The 20,798-nt window shown below is 32.7% G+C and overlaps 1 protein-coding gene across 1 annotated transcript in view; it reads right to left on the bottom strand.

The window, feature by feature from the left end:
- The window catches only part of LOC129220684 (lysophosphatidylserine lipase ABHD12-like), a 61,312-nt gene extending 50,395 nt beyond the window's left edge, over positions 1-10,917 (bottom strand). The window contains exon 1 of the mRNA XM_054855114.1: positions 10,705-10,917. Within this exon, the coding sequence (XP_054711089.1) occupies positions 10,705-10,917 (213 nt within the window). The remainder of the gene's footprint in view (positions 1-10,704) is intronic.
- Between the last annotated feature and the right edge of the window lie 9,881 nt (positions 10,918-20,798).

Below are 20,798 nucleotides of genomic sequence, written 5' to 3'. Positions count from 1 at the left end.
TATCCCCCCCCCCCAAAGGTGTTATTGACGGCGAGTGAAAAGTGGTGTGAGTCACAAAACGCTGCGTTTCATATCTCGGTGATTATTGATCGCATACTAATTTCAAATTTTTTGTGCTGGAATTATTTTTCAATGGAGATTATTTCCCCTAATCTTGGTTCAATTGCTAATTTCTGAAACGTTAGAGATAAGCGAATAGTTCCAATTGGAATAAAAATCGTTAAATTACGTTAGGAATTAAAATTTACGAAACTTTTGCCAAAAGATCAAGTTTCGTAAAAATTACAAAATCTAACTTTTAATACAGTCCTCCAGCTATAGCAATTATATTTAGTGAAATATTCTTGACACACGATTATTTAAAACTTCAAAAAGGTGAAACGACTTTCCAAGTACTATTCGTAAGCTCAAAGTCCTATTCATAATCAGAAGTTTTCTTTAATCTTGTTTGTTTTTGATTTTTTTTTCAAGAATAAATAATTTTCATTCGAGACTTTGATTTGAAAATGGATTTTGTATTTGAATTTACGTAAAAGATTATCACTGCATTTTAAGTTACAGTGTACTGATAAGGAAAAAAAATGTAGTATATCCAAACGAAAAGAAAACCGGGAAAAGTTTCAATTAAATTATTTGGAACATCTATTATGCTTTTTCAGCCTGTAGACGATAATTTTATAACGCTATTTTTTTTCTCTTTTACCTACATATACTACATACACAAAGTATTACTACTTCTTAATCTACATGTACAAGTGTAGTATAAAGCGCTGAGTACAATTGTCTGAATACTATTTAACATGTTAAAATTAAAGTAAAATTGAAAAAAAATACAAGAGGTGAACTCCTATGCAAATAAAGCAAGTACTTTGTGAAACACTTGTTTAAAAATGTTCACTATAAATACTTGTCAATTTCATATTTTTCAACGAAAAATTAAATACGGAAGGCTGACTTTTATTAATTTTAAAAGAAGCTCTCACTTTCTATCAATATTTTTGAGTTATTTATTAATTTTTCTTTTAAGGATCTAAGTTACATTTTACCAAGATAAATAAAAATTTATTCAGTAATGGCTTTGTGTTGGGAGTTAAAATGTTTTACCTTATTTCCATTTTCAGACATTCGGTGTCCATTAGTTGTGTTAATGGCTATCGCACTTTGCTTTTAACATTCAAATAGTTCAATACATTTTCTTCAAGTCATTTAGAGAAGTTTTTTACTCCCTTTGTCTTCGAATCGCCATTACGCGCTACATCATTTTTTCACCATCATATTAAGTTAGGAAAACAGTTTGCATTGCTTTTTAAAAGTAAGATAAATGATACGTGAGGTAATGCTTTGTAAATTTCTTTCAAGCAACAAAGCTCTTTTCCTTTCACTGTTCTAATTATTGACTGGAGGCATTATTTAGAAAGAGGTGATTGGGTCATAGGTCACTAAATTGAAAATATTTCCCCATTAAACTTTTATCACTCAAGAATTCGAATTTATTTGATTTTGTGGACTTAAGATTAAAAAAAAATATTTTTTTTTTGTTATTTGTGAAAAAAGGTATAAAATCAAGGAGGGATAAGCAAACATTAAGTGCCAAAAAAAAAACCTAAATGCGATCAAAAATAATGTTACATACAGTAAAAACACTTATTTTTGAAAATTTTAAATTTTTGCGATTTTCTTGAGCTTGTCGTAATCACGAAAATTTAAACCTCACCAAATTTTACAACTTTACACATATACGTATTGAACTTTCGTTCTCGTCATATGAAATTCGCACAATTACCAACATCTTCATTTTCGCGCAGATTTTTGTTAAGTTGAAACACCAAACCCCTCTTTCATTCTTTCACCAAAAATTGCTCTTTATATGAGGCATTCATTCAGAGTTAGATTGGATCAAGTCCATTTCAACTTAATCCACTTTAGCTCTGCGTGTCTCATTTACGAACGTAGCAATTCGTTTCTAAAATCTACAACGTTCAGAGCTATAGTGGATTAAGTAAGTCGAAATGGACTTGATTCACTTCTGCTCTGAATGACACATACAGTTAGTGTAATTACGAAAACTATGGAAAGAAGTTTCATAAAATTTGGTTAAAGCTTTCTTGAAACTCAGCACTTAAAAAAGCAGCCTTTAACAATGTTACGTTGAACAGTACAAATTTCAACAATATTTGTTTCCATTACATGGAGCACATAGTGTTCAAAAATAAGCAATATGTGATTTTTTACCAACCTATGAAACTCATTCTTTATTTCTAAAAAATGCCGAAATCCGAAATGTTACAAAGAATATTTCTAATTTATTCAAAAACTTTCCTATTGAATGAGTCGATTCGATTTTACTTCTTCAAAATACTGAAGTAGAATGAGACATATATACATATTTTTTGACACAAGCTTTTGTCATTTGCATACATAGCTTGAATGAAAGCAAGAAATGGGATAAATTTTGGAATAAATGTTCTCCGGGCTCGCATTGTGAAAGAATGCCGGCCTGGCTCGAATCGATCGCAAAAGAAAGTTTTACAATTCGCATGCATTACGATAATATTGAAGACGAACGATAAAATGCTAAAAGGATGAAAATGTACAATGCTTTTTCTTTTCTTATGAATATTTGATTTATATGCGAAGAAATAAATATGAAATAGTACTAATTGTTTATATGTTTTATTTAGGAAAAATGGAATATCAGTTGTGGGCGTCGGTGTGCATGGATATGTTATTATGATATATTTTGTAATAGTTTACCAGATGAGATGGAGAAGAATGAAACAGCGATATTTTTCTTTTTTTTAAATATAAAATGATATTTCTCACGCTGCCAATCCAGCTTAGTGGTTCGGCGTTGTTTTTTACGTCCAAGTTCGCAAGTTCAATCCGGGCTCCAGTTGACAGATTTTCTATTTACAGAAAAACGTCAGCATCCATATCGTATGAATATGTTGCTTATAAATTGAAGATTCCTTGAAAATCTATTTGGGTTGGATTCTCTAGGTTAAATTATATTCGAACTGTAATTTCTTATAGCATGAGCCCAGGGTGCCCTCGCATGGGAAACGACGTCTAAGTTTTCAAGTGGTAATGGAAATTCGACAGTTGTGGTGCCGTATGAAAGAATTGTTTCCTGGCTCTGGCTAGGTTTGCAAACAACGATAATTTAATACGCATCCCATCATTTAAAAAAAAAAAAACTTTTATTCATTATAATTATGCGCAGACTGCATCAAGAAGCCCGGAATGTGGGCTTGAATACTTTGTACGTTACTGTAAAGAGGATAGGTTGTGTTTCTTACATTTGTACGGAGGTTGAGGAAAAACAACTTTTACAGAATTCGTCTATTTGTGTTGAAAAATTGTATACAATAGTACCAGAAAACAAAATTAGACTCCAAGTTGACAACTTTCCGACATTGGATGACACGAAAACTAAGCATTTTCAAAAAAGACGAAGCTACTCTTAAACCTTCCTAGCTCTTTCCTAGATTGTTGTCTGTAATTTCAGGGTGTGAAGTATAAAAATGAGGTGGGAAGAGCTATGGCGGAGCAGATGCGGTTTAAATAGCGTTTGACTGTAAGGAACTTCGACAGTATGTTCTATGTTGTTTTTCCAACATTATCACTGAGCTGACAAAGAAACAACTTTTACAGAATTTATCACTCTCAAGGGACAATGCCAGGAGACAAAATAAATCGACAAGTTTTAAGCGACTTTCCTCAGTGTTAGCCTCAACATGAGTTAGTAAATTAGTGTACATTTTGCTAATTACTTAGTGTAATTGCTCGTTATTGTGAATAGTTTTAAGTGATGCTATAAGTAGCGTCGACGCAATAGCATTTTGTAGCGTTTCGTTTGTAGTCAACTTCTTTAAATAGTCATCTGGTTAAAACAGCGTTGAAATTGCTGTTTAGTAAAGTCACTGATTAGTGAAATCATTGCATAATGTTAATGTCATCAAAAACAGGGGAACTGAATCAAATAGTATGTAAGACATTGCCAAAATTCTATCACTTGGTAGTATGATATTACTACTTTCTGCAAACAAAATTAAATGAAAACTTCTTTGAAAATAACATGATCATAACCTTGCCTATTTATTGAAATAAAAATGTATTTTTGAAAAAAAAAACGAAAGAAAAATTAAATTCAATATGCTACGTTTAAATCAAAATTAAAGTGCAATTAAAAACGGAAGTTCAATAAAAATACTGTCATGGAAAAAATGTTTCGATTTTTGAAAGCGGTTGATTTTTTCCCTTCGATTTTGCAGAATATTAAGAATTTCCTCCAAAAACAAAGCAAGATCTGAATTACTTTGAGTTTGCTTTGGGTATTCTATCCAACTTTTCAATTGCAAGTCGTTTAAAATTGGATTTATGTTATGTTTTTGAGCACAAAAGAAAAAATAAATTCAATAAACAAAATTTTACTTATAGGCCAGTGCCGATACCTTAGAAAATGGTAAAATGTTTTTTTTAAAAATAGAACAGGATTTCGTTAAAGTCAATAGCTACGTTTCGTACTTAATGACAGAGAAAATCAAATGAAGGAAAATAAATAAATACACACTCTCACATTTAATTTCCACTCTCATGGTTTTTTTTTTTTTTTTTAATAATATTTCAAAAGAAAAAATACAACCGGTTCAAAATAACAATACAAGAGATAATATATTACAGTATGCTCAAAAACAAAACACACAGAATGATTTCGATAAAAACATTATAGCTCGTTTCAGAAATGTGCCTGATATAGTTGCAGAAAAAGCCCATTATCATTCTGGTTGTATGTCGACTTTTTACAACTATTTTCGCGTGTTTTTTGCAATCTCTATGTTCCATGAATTTTCAATTTTTTAATTTAGAAATTAAACATTTGTCATTTTTTAATTTAGCAAAACTTACATTTTTTTAAATAATTTAAGTGTAAATTTTAGTAAAAAGCTTAAAATCTTACGTAACGATGATTTTTTTTTTTTTTTTACAAATTCGAACCTTTTGGTTATTTTTCATTTTTTGCGAACTTTTTCCATACTGTTGTGTATATTTTGTTATAAAATCCGAAAGTAGAGATTTCAACAGAAAAAAAACCATGCTCCGATTTAAAAAAAAAAAAAAACAGATATTTTGACGTGAGATTTTTTGATTGAAAATTATGATGCTCTTTTAATATTAAATCAAAAAAAGAGGAAAACATAAATATCTTAAATTAAAAAAAAAAGCAGTGTATTTGAGGCATAAAAAGGTAACTTTTCACGAAGTTTCGTGAAAATTAGCTGTTTTTTGTGGGGGGGGGGGGAAACCAAGAGTCGGTTTTTTGAATTTTTCGCAAAAATTTTGAAGTCATGTAAAAAAAGTGCAAATACAGAAGTTGTAGTACCAACAACTTTGTCATTTACTTTTTTTCGATAGGACTCGTAGTTTTGCCGGAAATCATGATAAACCGTTTTCAACCCTTACCACCACCCCCTCCTCCCCCTTTCCCTAAGATCGCCCGTAAATTATTTTTCCTATTAATTTTATTATCTTTTTTACTTTTCCAATGGGTTTCATCTTGTTCTAATTTTATTTATTTATTTATTTATTTATTTTTTTGGTCTCAAACATTATTAGCACTGGCCTATCAGTAATATTTAAAAATGAAATTTGAATAACATAACTCTAATGAAGTTTTAATGTGTTTTTGGAAAAGAATTACGTCGAAACAGTAGTTTTGAATTTTTTTACTCTAATTAATTTTCTATTAACTCAAAATATTGTTCACAAACATCAGTTTTAATCTAAGAGAATAAAAAGTTATTTTCAACAAATCTTTATAATGAAGTTTGATATTTATTTTCATCGTTTATTTTGATCGAAAGAAATGCTCGTAATGAGTCTTGCTAGGAAAAAGAAGCATTCATTAAGTAAATAAATGAGTGACACACCAGGAAGTTTTATTTTTTACTTAATCCAACATGTCATTCGTATTGTTTGCTCTGCTCGGGAAAATGCGCATTTAATACGATTATGTAACATCTTCAATGCAGGAAATATACTGCAAATGCTCTCCAGTTGTGGAATCTCTTTCAACAGAAAATAGGCATTAAAAAGAAAACTTCCTATTGCTACTATTGCTGCACAAATGTTGCTATATCTATAAATGAAGTATTTCTGAAATTGAAGTAAGGGGTCATCCACAAATGATGTTACGCTTCGAGGAATGATGGGGGTTCGAGAAATTGTGACAGAATGTGACAAGAGGAAGGGAGGGTGTAACAAGAAGTGTTACGTCACACTTTTTAAAATTGCAAAATGCTTATGAAAAACGACGCCACATGTGATAAGGGGAGGGGAGGGAGAAAGGTGAAGTAAGACAGCTTGTGGAAAAAAGAGAGAAAGTGGGTCTCATTTGTTGAAAACAAAAGTGTGATGCTATTTATGGGCAGTCCCTAAACAATGGAAGCGAAATGTTAAAATAAATTGCGCCCTTAATTTTATTCTTAAAACGTCTCTTTGTCTCATTTTGTTCACTTTACGGGGCTCAATTTTTTTTTCTTTGTGAGATCCCCCTCCCCCCAAATATTCATTTATACTTGTGGGGGGGGGCTATCGAAATTGTTTATTTACGTCGCCTTGGCTGCAGATCGATTTGATTCATACTTGTGAGATAATGAAAATAAGTATCATGATCTGTTCGTATTCGTGTATACAAATACAGTGTATATTTTTCCGTTTAACTTATTTATTTCCCTCCGGACAAAAAAATATTTTTGCATCTTATTGGTCCTTTTTTTTTTAAATTTATTTACTGCCTCATTTTCTTTTTTTTATGAAATTTTCTTCGGATTGGATATTTTGTGCGCATTATTATTTTGTTATTTGACTTTAAACATTCTGATGCAGTAATTATGAATAATAATTCCTTAAATTATGTTTAACTAAAGAATGTAATTCATTCAGCATGTGTTTTTTTTTCTGTATATTTTTACAGTAATATTTAACATTAAATGCTTAGATGCTTGAATCCTTAATGACTGTTCTTTAAATCGTATATGAAAGCTTTCAATTGCATTCATTCGAATCTGGTTTTTACTTTCATTTTGTTTGACTTAAAGCAAATAGTTTGCTTTTCTGGTATTACAGTTTAAAAAGCAGTAGCTTTTATTCAACATTAAAATCGAGCTCATTTCTGTCTGCATGGTAAATTTATTTTCTGAAAAACTTTTGAAACAATATTACGATTCATTAGTGTTCTTTTTGCATAATTATACAAAATTATAGCTTTCAGAAACCCGAAGCAATCAACTGTAGGGCATAGAAATTCGAAAAGAAAAAAAAGAATTGAACGTGTTAAGGAAAAAAAATCAAAACCTGGTTGCAATCCTATTACAAAAACTTAAATTTGACAAGCAAGTTCCCGTTTTTACTATTATCTTTTATTTCTTTATTTGTTTATTTATTTTTTGTTTTAGTGTAAGTTACGTCACATCACTGGAAGATCTGTAAGCGTTCACAATGCACTTTATTTCTCTATGCTTCCGCTAGAATTACCGGCACTAAAGGAGTTTGAAGCGTAAAATGAATCGTCAGTCTGGTTCCAAGATTCTATCCTACGCAGAATTCCTTTGTCCTAGATTCTACTCCAATAAAACTTTACTACTTTTCTCCGAGCACTTCAAGTGTTGATCACTACTCTCTGTCTTTTATCTCTTCCTTTTCTAAAATTTTCCAACACCCTTTATTTGCCATAATACTGTTTCCTTTCTTTTCTCAGCTCTCCTTGCGTGTGGGCCTCACTATTTCGAATACGATGTTAAATAGGAGTTAAGAATTCTTTTTCTCTATTGGCCGTGTCCCACTAGTTTTCTTCATAAAGGCGCAAACCTTTTTGGAACAGCAGCTCACATTCAAGCAAACTCAATATAAAAGACTTCGAATTTCCAGTGAACTCTTCTCAACAGCAATTATATCTCAATTTTACTCTCCTGAAGGTGGAAGGATTGAGATTTTTCTCGTATTTCTTATACTTGTGCTTACAACTTCCAATACAAATTTGTACCTTGTATCACATATGAATTCTCTAATTGAACTGTCCGCAAAAAAAGCTAGGTAATGGCGTCGTTTCCAAAATTTTAAAAGTATTTTTTTCTGAAAGAGCATGCTTAAAAACATAGGATATGACCATTTTTAAAATAATTTGACTAAATTTAATATTTTTGAAAAATTATTTTAACCGGTGCGCTTTTATTTTTTACGCTTCTGCCGATGACATCACAAAAGATGAAATGTCATTCTATGTTGCCATTCACAGAGCAAAACATTTAATTCGCATCTTTGCTCACGTGTTTTGGCAACGATATGGTTGATAGCAAGCGAAGAGAGCAATATTTATTTCGCTTCTTGATTATCATAAAATGGAAACGCGGCAGAAAGATGCGCCAAAGTGCATCATTCGTGACGTCATAAAGACCACGCCTTGTTTGAAAAATCGGACATTTAAAAAAATTAATTGAAAAATAACTGTTAGGAAAATGAAAGTATTTTCTGGGTCCATGTTATTTATTTATTTATTTTATTTTATTTTATTTTTTGCTTATTCTATCAATTTCAGGGACAAAAAGTAGTACTTTTGACTGATGGAAACGACCCCATTGCAATTACCTGACTTTTAATTTGTAGTTTAACTTTTTCTTCAGTAATTATTGTTTCTTATGTTGGAAAATGATCACTTATTGCAGAAAAAAGAATCTCTTTCATATAAAAAGCTCCACCGAACGTATGCAATACGAATCCTCTTTGCAATATCCAACGCATGCGGGAAAACAATATTGGTTCTGTAAAAAAACTCAAAATTTGATGGTTTTATTTCCTGGGTTAAGGGGGTACTAAACACATTTTGACCATTTTTGAGAACTTTCTGTCCATGTAAGCCTGCATGCTGCTTACATGAATGTTTTGTGCCTTTTGTTACACACATGTTTTGTGCTCAGTCTCACTATAAAAGTAAAACGATTATTCAAACGAAATTCAATATGCAAATGGACCTCGATGGGAACGGGTGTTGATCAGTTTTTAGAGCTAGGTTCATAATCGATTGCTTTTCTTGTTAAGCCAGAAAGATAAACAGTCTAGTCCGTTTATTGTCGTACATAGAGAATTTATGGCTATGACGTAATACCTTCCATTCCCCTTCACGTTTTACTCTGTTTTATTTGAACCTTTTATATTGAAATTAGCAAAATCACCCGGTGTTGCCTGGGTCAGTAATAATTGTGAGAAACAACCGCTACTTTCTTTCGTTTTCTGTTTTAACTGAAAGAACTCAAAACACACCACTTTGACAAGATCAAAAATCGAGCTTCTACCTTACCCAGAAAAGTAAAATAGCAATAAGTATAATGAACGAAATAGTATTTAGTTAGAAACGAAAGTACGACATTTAAGCATATAAAAATTTGAAGAATTTCCAAAATATGAACTAACAAAAACAAGGATCACTAGAAAAACCGTGTTCTTTATTTATTTAATTAAATAGTGCACACACAAAAAAAATGAATTTTGACATCTTGAATTCAAATTATGGTTTTCGCAATTACGAGTGTGTGTATGTAGGCGTGGGGGGGGAGGTATGTGTGTTTGTGTGTAGGGGTATATGTATGTGTTGTGCATGTATGTGTAGGCATGTGTGTTTGTGTGTAGGGGTATATGTATGTGATGTGTATGTATGTGTAGGCATGTGTGTTTGTGTCTGTGTGCTGGCATAAGTCTGTGGGTAGTTGTGTGTGTGTGAGGGGGGTATGTGTATGTGTGTGTAGGCATATGTGTTTGTGTCTGTGTCCAGGCATGAATGTGTGGGTAGTTGTGTGTATGTGTTTGTGTAGGTATGTGTAGGTGTGCGTGTATGTGTGTGTGTGTGCGTGCGTGTGTGTGTGTAGTTGTATATGTATGCGCGTGTGTGTAGGACATGGATGCAACCTGGACACGGCTTTCGCTATAGGAGCAGCATCGTGAGGAGCCGGTCGACGGTGATGGTGCGGAAGATGGCGGTGTAAAAATAAAATGATAGGACGGCAAAAACAGTCAAATGAAAGCAATAAGCAATCGTGATTGCTCAAAAAAAAAAAAAAAAAAAAAAAAAAAGCTCTCTACTATGTTTCCCTAAGTGTGCAAAAAATAGAGTTTCGAGGTATTTAAATGACTTTAAATTCATGTTTACTCCGAAGAAGCTTTGATTCAAAATTTTCATTATGATTACTCTTAATATTGTTGTTGTAAGGCAACGAATTTTTGCAACAATGGGTTTTATATTTAATCATTCAATAGGGGAAATTATATGAAATTTACTGTTTTTCAACATAACTTTTTTAAACTAAGTGTTTTAGAAATAAATTGTAGCCTATGTTGCTTCCTGATAATGTAGCTATCTGTGGTGAAAAAGTGGTTAAAATCTGTTCAGTAGTTTTGAAGTTTACCCCGGACATACTTAAATACAGAAGTAGCTATTTGTGTATAAAGATTACGGCTATAATGAATATTTCATTTCATCCCTTCGACCATACTTTAAACGGGCTCGACTGTTTCCTGAAAAGTAATTCAATGATTCGAATAAAAATTGGTATACCGATGGGGTCCGATACGAAATAATGCTAATTAGTTTCTGATCCCAATTGTTTTAAGGGAGATGATGTAATCGATCATTTTCCTCGTCATTTTTCTTACCTGGAAAGGCCAATCTGCGAAGTGCAGAAAGACAGCACCCCTTCGCAACCAAGGACAGAGATAGAACCAGATAGGAATGCCGACGTAGAAGAGGGCCAGGAACACGCACACCGTCCAAGGGTTGATGAGGATCCTCCAAGGAGTTTTATTCGGTCTCTCGCTAAGACGTTTGTGAAGAAAATGCCCGATATGGTGGAGTTTTGCCGCAACCATGCCTGAAAAGCAAAAGCAGTGTCATGAATTAGTTTTTTAAATAATGCTTGAATAAATTTTCATATATATTTGCGATATTGATTATTGATTCTGTGCATAGGTGTAAGGACAACTAATGTCAAGAAATATCAGTTTTGAAAAAAGTAGTCGCAAAGTTTCTTAGTTTTTTCTGGTTCTGTCTGGAGATGGAAATGATCGGACAAAACAGATTTTTTTGGAAAAAAAGTTTCGTTCGGAGTGTTTTCCTAAAAGGTTAATTTTCTCTAAGAAAAATTAGAAAACTTTGAAATTTCATACACAAAATAATGTAATTAGAAATTTATAATATTTTCCTTCTAACGCATTTTTTTTTTTTTTTGTTTAAGGACATGTTTGTGATCTAATACATGAACATAAAAACACCATCACACCACGTAAAAACATTAACACGCATCTCATGAAAACACTAACACATTTGATTGATGAGCTATATTGATGAACACTATAACATTTGACATGGTTTTCCTTTTTTTTAACAAAAGCTCAAAAGCACTGTTATACGTTTATCCAAATATTACTTTCAACTTTAAATTCATATCTGTAAAAAGTAAAGAAATAAGAAAACAATCCAATGACCGAACAGAAATCGAGAAAACTCGTTGGTTAACGATTGAGAAAAGGTATAGTGACTTGAACGTTAAAATAAAAAATGTAACTGTAATTTATTTAAAGTAGATGAAGCAAAGCGATGCACAGGAGATTGCCAATTGACTTAAAGCTGGCTGATTCAATGGTTCAAAAGTAAAGTTGAAAAATCTTTTATCAAAAAGAAGAAAAATGGTTCCAACAAATTGCTTTTTATATCCACTACAGTAAAGTGCCCATACTTGGGACACTTTTGAGCTTTTACCTTTAGTAGCATAGTAATCATATATTTTCCATTCGAACGAAGAATTTAATTTTTAGGACGTGCCATAGTACTTCACCTCAGGACAGACAAGGTATAGATGTGTAGATATGTCCCTTTAAAAAACAATGTTTATTGTTCTAAGTTAGGGATCCCCCTCCATAACTTGGAGCACTCAACAATTTGTCTTTTTTTTTTCATTTATACAGCAATAGATAATAGTTTGGGGCACTAAGAATTATTTTAAAGAAGTTTATTTTAAAACTCAATGCAGAAAAAAATATCTTTTGATAGAAGTAGTATGATCCTGTAAACGTTCAAAGATTTCAGAATGTATACTTAGCCCTGAAAATATTGAAAGTCTCCCCAGCCTTTTTAATCCTCTTGAATTTAATATTTCCGCGGTCCCCCCTATATTTGGGAGCATAAAAGTAATGGGTGAACTCAAATAATTCTTTGTGCAGCTGATTTTTAGTTCTGCATATTCCTCATTTCAAATTAAGTTTCATTCCTTTATAAAACGTGAAATTCATCCTTAGTTTCATCTTTTCTGTGAGACTCATTTTCATTAGTAGAACTGAAAAATGTAATATTTTGGGAAAATGACTTTTACTCATCAATAGATTCTATTTTTTTTTACAATGACAACTTTTCGATCCTGTTATGGTGTCACACATTCATTATCATCAGAATAGCCATATTTTTTTTTTTAAAAATTCTGTATCTATACTTTTTACTTCCTATTACAAAAAAGGAAGTATTGTATTCGCGAAAAATTTTTCACTCAAAAATCGACTTTAATTTAAATTTTACTCACCCCCGAATGAATACTGAGTTTTTTTTTTCGACTCTACCACACATGGATAAGTGCCTAAGAATGTATAGGCACGCAAAATATCCAAAATGACGATTCCCGAGCTAATTACAACGAATTTTCTCGTGACATCTGTATGTACGTATGTATGTATGTGCGTATGTGCTTATGTATGTCGCATAAATCAAAAACGGTATGTCCTAGAAAGTTGAAATGTGGTACTAGACACCTAGTGGGGTCTAGTTGTGCACCTCCCCTTTTGGTTGCATTTGGTTGTTTCTAAAGGGGCCTTTTGCCCCTTTTTGGGGGAAAATCATTGTTAATTTCGGTATAAACTCAAGTAGTGTTATAATTTGGCGAACACTTTGCAATATATCGCCAGTCTTTTGGTCGCCAAGTTTTGTCGCCAACTTGGCGACAAATTTGGCGTTTTTTTAAAAATATTTTTTCTTTCTTTTTTTTTTTAAATCTGGTTTCAATTTGACTACTGTTGGTGATATTTAGAGAGTAAACTATTGAATTACTTCAAAACAGCAAATAATGAGAAAATGACATTAAATTGGAGTGAAAGGAAGTCATGTGATGCACACATCAGCTCGTTTCTTAACACAATTATGCACTTTATTGCCTCGATATTCCTTATAGACACTTTATATACCTTAGTACTCTAACTTGGAACAGTGTCCCAAGTTTGGAGCGTATTTGCAATTTCTCAAATTTATGAACAAATTAGTTAAACTGAACTAGTTAAGTGGATATGAATTTGCTCAAATAAGGCACAGGTACATAGCCGAGATGAAATGTGCAACAAATTCAAACTAATGCTGTTCGGTTTGCGTAGGTAACCAAAGTTATTTCCATACTTAAAAATCGCATATTGTTTTGAAAATTTCAAAATTATTAAACTAACCAATAAAGCTTGTCTATCAAAGTTTAACTCACATAGCCTCAAAAGATAAACTATTCATTTATTCTGTAACACCACTTATTTCTTACTGATGAAATACCGACTGGTGTACCAGCCCTCAAAACTAGATTCAACAAAATAGCCAAATTAGGGTAGTGTCCCAGTTATGGGCACTTGACTGTATTAAAAGAAAAATATTTGCAGTTGTCGTAAATTGCAAGCTTTCTGGTATACTAGGTACTTCTGAATCCATTTTATAAAATTTTAATCACTGAAAATCAATGATGAAGATTATCTGCAAAAACGAAGGACTTGATATTGATATTTTTTATGTATCAAATGCGCAGTAAATGTTTGAGTCCGTATTAGTTCCGTATGTTTGCTACGAACAGTTTTAGAATTCAAAGAACGTAGGAAACTTTTTTTTCTTTTAGGAGCCTATTCCAAAAAAAAAAAAAAAAATTGCCCTAAGTTTTAGTAATTACATTGCTCTTTCTAGAAATAAAGGAAATAAATTAAAAAAGAAAATGTAGTAAAAACTGAGAAATTTTTGAATGCATTATTTGTTTTTGACATGATGTTCGAAGCCTTAGAGCAGGCAAAGCAGTGCTGCCCGTACAGGGAGCAAGTCCCATCATTGGCTTAGCGAATGCTGATCCAAAGACCCCAAGTCACGAGGCTCAACAACGACGAATGATTGGCGCGTTTTGCGTAAAAAAAGAGAAAGAAATTCGTTTTTTTCCAATGCTTTTTTTTTAAACTTTATCACGTGACTTAGGGTTTTGGCTTCACGAATGAAAGTCTTCACTCCCTTCATTTTATCTTTCTCAATGTTCGAAACAGTTGCTTTTTTTTTGCGACAAAAGAATTGCACCTGCACGCAACAAGACAAACAGTATTTGCTACGGAACACAGAATTGCTGCCCACTCTGAAGTCGATCAAGTGTGATGGTGTGAAACACCACACTTGACTGATACTTGCCGTATTTTCTGTTTTCATGTTGTCAAAAAATATGTTTGTGCAGTTTATGGTTTTGTTTATGGTTTTTTCACGACCTCTTTCCTACCGGCGGGTGGTTCGATTTGTATACCTCGGTTTTTGTAGCTCCGCCTCTTGAAGAGAATAATGCGGTCTTAGGTTCCTCATTAAATGTAGCTCATATTAATGGGAACAATAAGCTCTCATTTTGTCAGAACTCTTTTTCAACACCGTCTGTGTTTCATTCTAATGGGGTTGTTTCCTTTAGTCAAAAGTATTATTTGTAGTCACCAGTGATGTTCCCACCAATTTTTCTGAGGGTATACTCCCAATAATTCAATACGCACAATATGTGTATGCGATTATATACATAATATGTCATAATATGAAAGTTTTTGAAGCTTGAGGATATACGCTATATGTCTAAAAAATGTTTGAGAACATACGGCTTATATGGAGTATACCCTATGGGAACAACCACGGGTTTATCAGTCTATGTATGTATGTCTGTTCCTATGTGGCGTTCTACAGGCTAAACGCCTTGGCCAATTTTGGTAATTCTTACGTCAATCGATTTGTCTTAACCTTGGGAGTGTCACTAAACACATGACAGTAATCAAAAGCACCCTTTCAAAAACCAGTTGCCATTTTGTCAGTTTGGGATCGGCTCACGCTGGGTGTCGCACATTGTGTCGCACGCTACCTGCGTGCGACAAATGCATGTAGTTTTCGCCGCCTGAATTTTTTGTTTACTAAGTCTACTAATTGGGGTCTCAGTGGCCGATCTAAGCGGCTGCTTCTCCCACTTGAGGCGGAGGGTCAAGACACCTTTGCTCCGGATGTACTTTTCCCTCCTTCTGATGTAAATTCTTTCATGTGTTCTTTATTACCCGACTATGGGTGCGCGACGCAAAGGAGGGTAATGTGTTCATGAGTCTATGTATGTATGTATGTATGTCTGTTCCTATGTGGCGTAGTAGGGGCTAAACGCCTTCGCCGATTTTGATAAATCTTACATCAATCGGTTTGTCTTAACCTTGGGAGTGTCACTAAACACATGTCAGTAATCAAAATTCACTATATCAACAACCAGTCGTCGTATTGTCAGTTCGGGACCGTGTCGCACGCTACCTGCGGGCTACATAGCGTGCGACAAATGCATGTAGCGTTTCCACTAACTGCATTTTTTGTTTCTTAGTCTACTAATTCGATTTTCATCTCCAGCATGTTGCATTTGTTTTTGTCGTGATTCAGCGGACTGAGTTTCGCGGCGTGTACTCTCTTGACGGGCTTTTTTAGTTTTGGGGGGAAAATTTGACTGACGACTTTTCCGCGCTGTTAATATAGCTGTGGTTGAATTAAGTTCGCGCATTTTTGCTAAAGGTCAAGCATATGTAGCTTTAAGCCGAGTTAGGTTCATGGAGGAACTGATAATCCGTAGCAAGTTACTTAATAATCCTCGCGATATAAACTCTCTCAATGAAATGACATGATTGCGAAATTTACCGTCTTATAACTATAATAATAACTAAGTCAATGAAAATTAACTAAAAAGTATAAAATAAACAATTACTAAATAAAAACAAAAAACCCGACTGCGTAAAAACCAAAAAAATTAAAAAGACAAAATTATAAGCCCATTAGTTTAGAATTTTAATAAGTATTACTGAGTAACTACTCCGTTGAAATAGTTTTGTAATCGATACACATATAAGATAAATCATAAATTTAAAAGCAGAATAGAATGATTAACAGTCGGGGCCCGTTCAAATTTTACGGGGTTCCTTGACTGGTCAAAAAAGAATGGGCCCCGACTGTTGATCCTTCTATTCTGCTTTTGAATTTATGATTTGTCTTATATGTGTATCGATTACAAAACTATTTCAACGGAGTAGTTACTCAGTAATACTTATTAAAATTCTAAACTAATGGGCTTATAATTTTGTATTTCTAGTTTTTTGGTTTTTACGTAGTCGGGTTTTTTGTTTTTATCTTATAATTTTTTTTTATTTAATTTTTTTAAGTGTCCGATTTTGGAAATAAGACGTGGTCTTTATGACGTCAAAAGTAATGTACTTTGGCGCGCTGCTTCATTGCCACGCTAAATGTTTACGCTTTGCTGTCAACCGCAAAACCAGGACATGATAGTTTCCGCTGAGCGCTAATGGCATCAGTGAATGGCATTTCATCACTTGTGATGTCATGTGCAAAAGTGTAAAAAATGAATTTCAATCTGGGCATCGATTGAAATAATTGTTAAAAAATATTAAACTTTGTCAAATTATTCAAAAAGTGGTTAAATCATATGTTTTTAAGCATGCTCTTTCATAAAAAAAATACTTTTAAAATTTCGGAAACAACCCAATTCTAGTTCGGACTGTGTCGAATTTCCCAATCTTTTTTGACCCACGAACCATGAAAAAATTGGAAAAAGTGTAATAGAGCGAAAAGGGTTTTATTTCACAAAAATAAAAACTTTACTGCTTGTTATAGAACCACTGTATAAGTTAATTGTAAGGTTTTTACTACGATTTGCTTGCAATAACACTTAAATGTATAAATAAGTACATATGTTATTATTTATAGTAGAATCTCAAAAACTCTGCACTCGATAACCCTAACGAATCCAGAAAACTCGGTCTCATTCTGGAAGGACAAAGAAACCCGGGCGAAAAATCTGGTGCTCGACGCGCCATTTTACAAACGCGGCCATTTTCCAGTCCACATTAAGTCCGAGTTTTAGAGACGTCTGGTACGTTAGAGATATTTTTATTTTTTTCATTTCTATCAACCACTTCTTTAAAATATTGGTTACAACTGATATGCGTTTTATTTTTCGATAGTGAAAGCCTACACTGTAAAAAAAATCCGTAAAATTTACGGAAAAAAACTGTCAGCCAGGACGCCAGTTTTCTTCCGTTTATTTTACAGAAATCTTCCGTATTTTTATTATTTATTCAAGCTGATTTATTATTTTATGAAGATTAAAAAATGAAACTATACTTTCATAAGTACATTTCAATATTTACTATACTACTACGAAATACATGTATACAAAGGTAAATTTCCGAATATGCCTCTGTAACAGATGACAAAAAAACATAATAATAAAATATTGATTAGGATGCAATGAAATGGAAGTTGCAAACGATTTAAGACTTACTCGCTTTAAATAAATATAAGATCAAAAACTCGAGCACGAGAACCAAAATCCAAACACGCGGACGAAATTTCGAAGATTCGAAGAAAAACAAAGTATAACCGGTTACAGATTCAAAAAAACAGAGAAATCCTGTATTTTATTACGAACAGTTTTTTTCTGTAAAAAATACGGATAACTTCTTCAAAATTTACAGTTTTTTTGACAGTGTAATTAAAAAAAATAGTAATTTGTTTTTAATGAAGTTTTAAGAGTCACTCATAGTTTATTCAACTTGCTACATCCCCGGTCTTCATATAGGCAAGAGCATAACTGCTGCATAACTAATTTGGAGAACTACTACTGGTGCTCCCTTTTGATGAGTTTGTTTCATTAATAAAGGAGCATTTTCGACACTATTCTAATATTCTGGGTTGTTGGTCATTTATTCGTGTTAAGCTGGAAAATGTTATTTGAAGAGAAATCTCGAATTTAACAGTTTCATTTGATGATCCAAACATTGGAAAAAGTGATCAAGTAATGTCGAAGATAAAATGGGTTCGTTCTAGTGGGACATTTCCATCGAACACATTAAGTGAGCTTCAGAATTGCAATGCAGTTTTTCTTTTTTCTTTTTTTTTTAACAACAGCAAGATGCAAGAATTACGTACAGCTAGTTCCATGCTCAACAGTTTGGAAAAGCTGATGAACACACATATGTATTCTGATGATACAGTCAGAAACACACAAATTTTCTGAAACTCTTTTTCTTTTTATCCTTTGCATCAGTGAAAAATATTATATTTATGGGGACAAATCCCGGATGAAAAAAAAATAAAATTAAAAAAAATAATAAATAATAATAATACTAATAAATAAAGAAATAAAAATAAATTTAAAAAATAAATAAAAAATAAAAATAAATACTTTGGTGACTAGTTCCTAACAAGAATCTTTCAGAATTCACGTTACCCTAAATTTTCCTATTAATTCCGAGAAATAATTTGCTTGCAGCCTTAACTTTTTTTCCTGACTCTTAAGATTTTACGATTTTTTCTCTCTCTGTTTGAAAGTGATAGGGAACCGGTTATGAAAAGCTTATGCCAAAATTTGCACTTATACGACACAATCATTGAAATGGCGGAAGCTATCCTTGCATTACGGTTGCAGATGTTAATAAAAAATATGTTACGACTTTAAAAATAAATTTACGGCAGTTTTCACTCTATTTCATAAGACCATTCATCACTTGCAGATTCTCAATTTGTTGCGTTCACTGATGCTGTTGATTTAATTGCGTGCAAACAGAGGAAAATGTCAATCAACCTACTATTGAATAATAAGGAAAGGAAAAGAGATGAAAGGAAAAGTTGCCCAATTAGCACCTGTCAGAAAAATGTAAATTAGAAGATCAATATTAATCAAATTTTCACTTTCAGCTCACGCAAACCAAATCTAACTAACCCCCTCCCCCCCCCCCCCCCCCCACCTCTTTTGACTATATCTCTGAAATTCCGTTTCCCGAGGCTCCTGAACTTTTCAACCTACTGAGTGACACAAGAAGGCCTTCCAGAAGTTATAGCCATTTAAGCCCTTGATATTTTTGAAGCAGCAGTTGCAACTCTATGAAAAAGAATAAGGAAGTTGTTCTTTCAGAGTTGCGGAAAACTGATACACTTTCAACATGTATTTAGTTCAATGTATCATTTATTCATTCAAATTTTCATTTGCTCTCTTTGTATGACGAACCGTTTAAGAACAGTGTAAATACTCCAAGTGACTTTAATCCGCTAACCTTAATATTTAAACCAAATGTAGAACTTGTGCGAGAACATTTTTTTTTTAATTTCAAGGCAATTTTTAATAAACACTTGGAGAAGGTGACAAAAAACCCCTATGATGATGTAAAATCGTATTAACGAATGAATGTTTTGTCAAAAATAATAGATTCCGATCAGGGCCGTATACAAGGGGGAGGTTTATAGGGTTCAAACCCCCCTCCGGAATTTCGCAAAACTGTTCTAAATGATGCTTTTTGTTCATAATAAAGAGTTCTCAAGAAATGTTCTTGGTAAAACCCTCCCAGAAACAAAACTCTGGTTACGGCCCTGATTCCGATTCTAATTAAATTGAAACAAGATTAAATCAAAGTAATTTATGAGTGGTGTTGGACTTTAATTCAATATCTTCTGAGTCAGGTATTTTAAAAGATAAAATTTCAATTAAGTAAAATTTTTAATATGAGGGAAGGAGAATTTTTTTATGAATTGCGACTAAAAACACTATTCAATAACTAGAAAATCGCCCGTCATGGTATGACGGGTAAAAATTGTGTTTCTACATTTGAACGAAATAATTGCATGTTTGATGATATTTCGATAGTTGAAATTTTTACACTGACACCAGTGAATTAACCCTAAACTCTAGTAAATAGCATTAATTCGTAACTCCAATAAACTAAAGGTATAAGGATAATCTAAAGGCGGATGAAAAAGGTAAACAAACAAATGCCGCAACTTATAACTTGCTTTGACGCTTAGTGAACGACAGTAATTTTTCATCATGTTTGTTGGAAGTTTTCTTTTCTATTCTTTTGAAATTACATTGCACCATAAACTGTCTGAAGCGAATTAACCTTAAAGAAAACATGTGGAATAGAATGTTATCCCTTTTTCTTCAGTATTATTAATCACCACGAAGTAGCGTATTCGAGCTCTGGAGTTGCGAATTCTTTTGGTTTCTTTGTTTTCCTAAAATGAAAGTCTTAACAGTAAAACAGTTAAGTTGCCGGATTGAGTTCAGTCTTGTCTGTAGATGAAAAAATGAAAACTGTCGGGAAAAAACCGGAAAATTTCCGAAAAAAAAAAACGAAAAAAAAAAGTTTTTTTTTTCCGAAGGGACGTGAATTGAATAACTTTTTTCAACTTTTCAGGAAGTTTTAATTGAAATTTTCAGCAAAAAGGTGACTAGAAATTTCTCATACTTAAATTCTGACGCAATTTCCTCCTCCCTCCCCTTGTATGTTAAAATACTGTCTAACTTTGATAATGCAAGTTGTTGTATGATAATATAATTTGCATATAAATTAGAAAACATTTAATTCTTTTTACAAAAAAAAACAATATCCTTAGTGAAAAAAATATTTTCTTTCTTCAT

Source organism: Uloborus diversus, chromosome 4 (assembly GCF_026930045.1).
Source record: "Uloborus diversus isolate 005 chromosome 4, Udiv.v.3.1, whole genome shotgun sequence".
In the NCBI taxonomy this organism is placed as follows: domain Eukaryota; kingdom Metazoa; phylum Arthropoda; class Arachnida; order Araneae; family Uloboridae; genus Uloborus; species Uloborus diversus.
Note: the sequence above shows the minus strand (reverse complement) of the source record. Positions and strands in the feature narration are given on the sequence as shown.